This window comes from Furipterus horrens, unplaced genomic scaffold (assembly GCF_987537825.1).
Source record: "Furipterus horrens unplaced genomic scaffold, mFurHor1.1.pri manual_scaffold_17, whole genome shotgun sequence".
NCBI lineage: Eukaryota > Metazoa > Chordata > Mammalia > Chiroptera > Furipteridae > Furipterus > Furipterus horrens.
In genome coordinates this window covers 22,735,182-22,740,737 of record NW_028327187.1, presented here as the reverse complement: position 1 = coordinate 22,740,737, position 5,556 = coordinate 22,735,182, and the positions used below count along the sequence as shown (strand labels likewise).

General features: G+C 43.3%; 1 protein-coding gene across 1 annotated transcript; it reads left to right on the top strand.

Annotated features, from left to right (window-relative positions):
• Nucleotides 1–1,457: 1,457 nt before the first annotated feature.
• Nucleotides 1,458–1,830, top strand: LOC149990672 (small integral membrane protein 10-like protein 3). Its single transcript, XM_090264828.1, has one exon. It carries the CDS (start codon nucleotides 1,597–1,599, stop codon nucleotides 1,828–1,830), a length of 234 nt encoding a protein of 77 aa, XP_090120954.1. The 5' UTR covers nucleotides 1,458–1,596.
• Nucleotides 1,831–5,556: the final 3,726 nt, after the last annotated feature.

Sequence of the window (5,556 nt, the reverse complement as noted above, 5' to 3'; positions counted from 1 at the left end):
GGCAGCAGAAAACAGTAGCCCTAAGGTAGATCGACCCCATGAGACAGAGGAATGCCAGAAGACATGTTCTGTCCTCAACCTTATCTCTGACCAATCAGCTCCCAGAGCATTCTGAACCCCTAACCTACAGTGTCCTGTGATTTTACCCTACATAATCTGTAACCTACAAGCCATTTGAAGAGTTGGAGGAGTTCAGGCTTTTGAGCATTAGCTTCATGTTCTGCTGGATGGTGCCATTTGTCAATAAAATATTTCTCCGCTTCAATTCTCACTGTTCATTGTTTGGCTTTGCTGGTCCCCCGTGGATGAACTCTTTTTGTTCAATATAACATGATCTTAACAATTTTACTTTATTCATAATATGTATTTATGATGTTTTAATGATTTACAATCAGTAAAACAATATTGAAAAATTAAGACATTTAGAAAAGTCAATCAGCTTCACTGATAATTAAAAAAAGGAAATTAGAATAATGAGACATAATTATTGCCTATTATATTGGAAAAAATCCAAAATGAACACACAATGTTGTATAGACCCCCTGGCTTCTATACACCTTTTTGATGGACCACATATATTAGTAAAACTTTTTGACTTGGCACCCTAAATATAAATGTTTATGTGATTCTTTATGAATAAGGATGGAATCATATTACTCATACTCTTCTGCTACTTGTAAATTCATGTGTACAGTGATGTTCACTAAAACAATTTTGGCACAGGAAAATTAGAAACACTCAGAATGTCCATCAATAGGGGACGAGTTAATTATTGAACATTTTGAGTCAGCATATATAGGTGTAATAATCAGTTGTCAAAGACAGTGAGGTAAGTGGATATTACTGACGTGTTAAGAGCAATATATCAACAAGTATGAAAGTATATACAGGAAACGGAATTGTATTCACAGCAGGGGTGGGGAGGGGAATGTGAAGCTATGCAGAAAATCTGCTTTCAGTTCTAATTATTTGTGCTGTTGACAATTTTAAAAAATTTGTATAACTTTTCCCATTAGAAGAATACCAAAGATCTAAAACAAAAACCATGAAGTCTCTTGAATCATTAACCAGAATGCATACATTTTAAAGTTCAGAAAATGAGTAGGTTTTTGTATATTTGTACTAGCCCACAGCTGGGCACTAGAAAAGTACCTAAAGGGATTTGAGACAACAGGAAATGGGTTCACGCTTCCAAGCTACTCAATACTGTGTGAAAGACATTGTCTACCAGTTTGAGCAAGTTTCATTTTGCTTACGTTAAAACTTAAAAATTAAAAGAAAATTGAAAACGACCACGAGCTTCAGAAAGCTGGATCACCTTGATAAGCCACGCGCCCCTCCTCTTTTCCTCTTTCTTCCCTCCCTCTCATCTCCGGCCTTGTTCCCATGGTACCGCCCTCCCCGTCCCGGGGGGTCCCGAAAAGAACTTAAACTTTGTCAGGTGGGCTCCAGTTGATTGCCTTGCCTGGAGCGCTGCAGGGGAACAGAAGGCAGCCCCAGTCATACTCCTGCAAGTATTCCTCCCGCGTCTGGCCCTCTGTTCATCGGCCGGTGCATCTGCAGAGCCGGCTGAAGGCCCTGGGCTCTGTGCACTGTATGGAACACTACATCAGACCAATGGCGGCGGCGGCGGCGGCGACCCTGTCTGGCCTGGCGGTGAGACTGCCGCGCTCTGCAGCGGTCCGCGGCTCCTACCGCGCCTTCTGCAAGGGGCTCACGCGCACGCTGCTCACCTTCTTCAACCTGGCCTGGGAGCTGCGCATGAACTTCCCCTATGTCTACGTCGTGGCCTCCGTGATTCTCAACGTCCGCGTGCAGGTACATATTTAGATTAACTTTGTCGTAGTCGCGAGCCCCGCTAAGGATGACTGACTTCCACCCACCCACTCACCCGCCCTTGAGCAAAGCGACCAGCTCGGCTCGCGCACGCAGACTTGCGGGTCTGTGTTTCCAAGTGCCTCATCTTTTAATATAAATGGGCGGCTAGAAATCATGATTTACGGAAAGCCTTCAATATAACCAAAAAACCCTAAGATATAACGAAAACTTGACTCTCAAGGAACTATATAATTTAAGGAACAGAAAAGAACTTGAGACATAAATTGAAAACAATTTAAAGATTTTATTTATTTTTAGAGTGAGGGGAAGGGGGGAGGTAGAAAGAAAGGGAGAGAAACATCAATGCATGGTTGCGTCTCCCACGCCCCCAATTGGGGACCTGGCCGCAACCCAGGCATGTTCTCTGACTGGGAATTGAACTGGTGACCCTTTGGCTCAAAGGCTGGCACTCGATCCACTGAGCCACACCAGCCAGGGCATAAATGAAAATTTTTTGCATCCATAAAACAAAAAAAACAGCACAAACTTTAGGAAATGATGATGGGTACAGGATGCCTTAAGGAAAAAAAAATGAAGAAAAGATACTAACAATTTAACTAAAGATAAACTGCAAGAATGGTCCAAATAGGAGGTCAATCTCCCAAATTACAATAAAAAGTAAATAGAGTTCCAACTGAATGAAATGGATTCTAAATAATAGATAGATGGAGTTAGAAGATGAGGAATATTAATGGCATGATCTGGAAGTCAATTTCTTTCATCCCCAAAGAAAATACAACAGTAAACAGGAACTGCAGGGAAACATTTCAGATTGTACAAGGAAAGCATGCTTCAAATATGAAGCAACCTCAGATGTGGCCTGGTTTGAACAGTTGCCAGAGTGTAAAAGGGAATCTTCTTGAATATTGGCAATCAAGACTGCAATCACAGATGAGAAAATCCAGTCATAGCATTTGACTTTGCTACTCAGTGAAAAATATTTAAAGATCATTACAATGGAAATATTAGTTATAGTTTTCCATTTTTATAGTAAATATCTAGGCAAAGCTGGGAAGACAATTACAGTGGTGGAACAGAATGGAATATTTAAATGGGGGGGTAGAGGGGTACAGATCTTCCCCACAGACCAAGGGTTGGGGGTTGGGGGATGGGGGAAGGAGATAATACAACTTTTATGGTACCTTGCGTATCTATGGCAAGCTGGTAGCGAGATAATAGCTGTGCTACTGCCCCAGGCAAAAGGTGTACGTGACTTTCAGGATTTAAAAAGAAGGGCAGGCAGCCTTGAGGAAAGTGGGTGCCATGATGTAGGAGGATGTGGTAGCAGCCACGTGGGAAGCAGCAAGCAGCTATGCAGTTTCTAGTCAGGATCTGGCCATGCAGCCTGGGCTAGTAAGAAAGCAGGCATGCCGCTGCTTTGGTCATGCCTGCTCCAGCTGACTCAGAAGCTACCCAGATGGGACCAAGGGAACCTGTAGTCTGGTTCCAGCCACATGGGGCAGACCGACCCCTGGAGCTTAGCTGTGGGGAAAGGAAACCTCAGCTGCATGTTTTATGATCTTATGGGGACGTGGTTTGAATTTTGCTGTTCTGGGTACATCAGGAACCCTCTATCTCTGCTTTTTGGCCAATGAGACCTAGGAACGGTCACCTGTAAACTGGCTGGATAGAATGCCTTTGCCATTTGGGACCTAGGAAGGCTCATTTGGTGCCAGTGGAATACAGCTTGGGGCAAAAGACTGGATGGTGAGAGGGCATGCCTCTACCAGAAGAGCCTTGGGTGCACGGGTGAGCAAGAGGGTGTCTCTACTACCATTAAAGCGAGGGGCCATGGAATGCTGATGAGTATGCCAGCTATGGGTGAAAGGGCATGTCTTGAAAGAGCGCCTAAATGAGACAAGATTCCAGAGCTACTTCTAGTCCTTTCTTTTGGAACTCTGTCTTTGCTTTGAAATTTGCTATTTCTGCTCTAAAAGGAAACCGAGGTTTCCCAGGGAGAGTTAAAACTTTACACTATGTAGGAAAGTGAACAAGGGAAAGTATAAGGCATGGAAATGAAAGTTTGTGAAAGGTGTATAAAAGCTTGTAGAAGTTTGTGAAAGTTTTTGGAAATAAATTGTATGGTTTTAGTAATAGAAGGTATAATGCGTGCAAATGCAATTTTGAAACATGAGAATTTTCCTTCACACTTTATTTTTCTCCCTACCTGATCCTTCCAGAATTTGACATTCTGAAAGAGTAAATGATAACAAAGTTCCTTTGCATAAAACCAGTAAGACCAGTTGCTAATGGTGGTTCTGTGAAACAATACTTTGACTGGAATGTCATGCCTGAAGGAGGCATACTTGGACTCTGGTTGTTATCAGAAAACTCTGAGAAACTGGGATTGACTTCCAAAGCTAGTGAAAGCCCACGAGAAAAAGCCTGGTACTTTGGTTCGTTGTGCAGTTCATGACAGTCTTTCCAGGGGAGGAACGAAGGTTGCTTTCCTGAAAGATGGCTAGGAGGGACATTAAGGCACAATAGAAAACCTCAAGGACTTGAAAGAAGCAGGTGTACAGGGAAGGCCAGGTGGCAGGTGTATGGCTCACCTTCCGTACCCTGAAGGGTGGACTAAGAGTCAATATAAACATTCCTTATGTGAGTTCCAACAAAGCACACTTAAAGATCATATGTGATCAATTGCTGCTCTTAGTGTGTTTATGCAAATGAACAGGAAAAATTATAACTAGACTTAATGTAGTCCCTTTAATGACAATGGGGGTGATCTTAAGGAGAAAAATCGTGATTCAGGGAAAATCACAATGCTCAATGGTGAGCATTAGACTAGTGTAGCTGTTTGTTTTCATTTGGAAGTTGAAACTGAATTTATGACATCATCAAAAATGCTCAATATACAAGCAAGAAAGATCTGTCAAATTGCCACTGTTAAATGTCATGCCAGCAAAGGCCTTGCAACTGGATGTTTTCCTAAAAAGACAGATTCAGAGACTGGTTTCTGTGTTGTGTGAATTAACATGTGTGTTCTTCCTTCTGTCTTCATAGGGCATAAGCCTATGATCTCATTACCTGAGTGATTGGTTGTACATACGCCTCACTTAAGAAGCCCACCTGCATCGCCACCTCCTGAGACTCAACAGTTTGGCTAAAACTAAGTGGTTGGGTTGGTGAAGTATGGGGCGGTCTGTGGGCTTCACTTTAAAGCTGGTTTCTTTTTCTGCACTAATGGCTTGAACAGAAAGGGCCCAGAGGTCTGAGAGGGGGGAAACCTAAAATATTGCCCTGAGCCCAAAGCTAAGTATAGTGGGCAAAAGGGCTTTGGAAAGGTGTGAAGTACCTTGCACACCTTCCCCCAGAAAAGACACTTTTTCCTAATGTAGGACATTAAGAATTGGTCCCTGCCTGTGTCATTTAGTGGTTATGGTTTAAATTGTGCCTTCTAACCCTCTTGCCAAATCTCTTACCTCCAGAATACGACAAGGATGCCAGCTTGTCCAACAGTGCCAGCCCTTGGATACAGAGCATGCCGCTGCCCAGGCACAGCCAACTGACCTGGACTCTACAAAGTCCTTCCCCACACCTGAAGGCCGCCCTCTGCTCCACACCCCCACTCTGTTAGGGATCCCCGGACCCAGGGGTAGGTAGGACTACGGCCATGAACAGCAGGAAGTAGCTCCAGAAGATGACAAGACCTTCGTCCATTGTCCTTTATAAGAT

Bases quoted from the DNA above. Each gene is read 5' to 3' on its own strand.
- LOC149990672 (XM_090264828.1), top strand. From the start codon at position 1,597: ATGGAACACTACATCAGACCAATGGCGGCGGCGGCGGCGGCGACCCTG.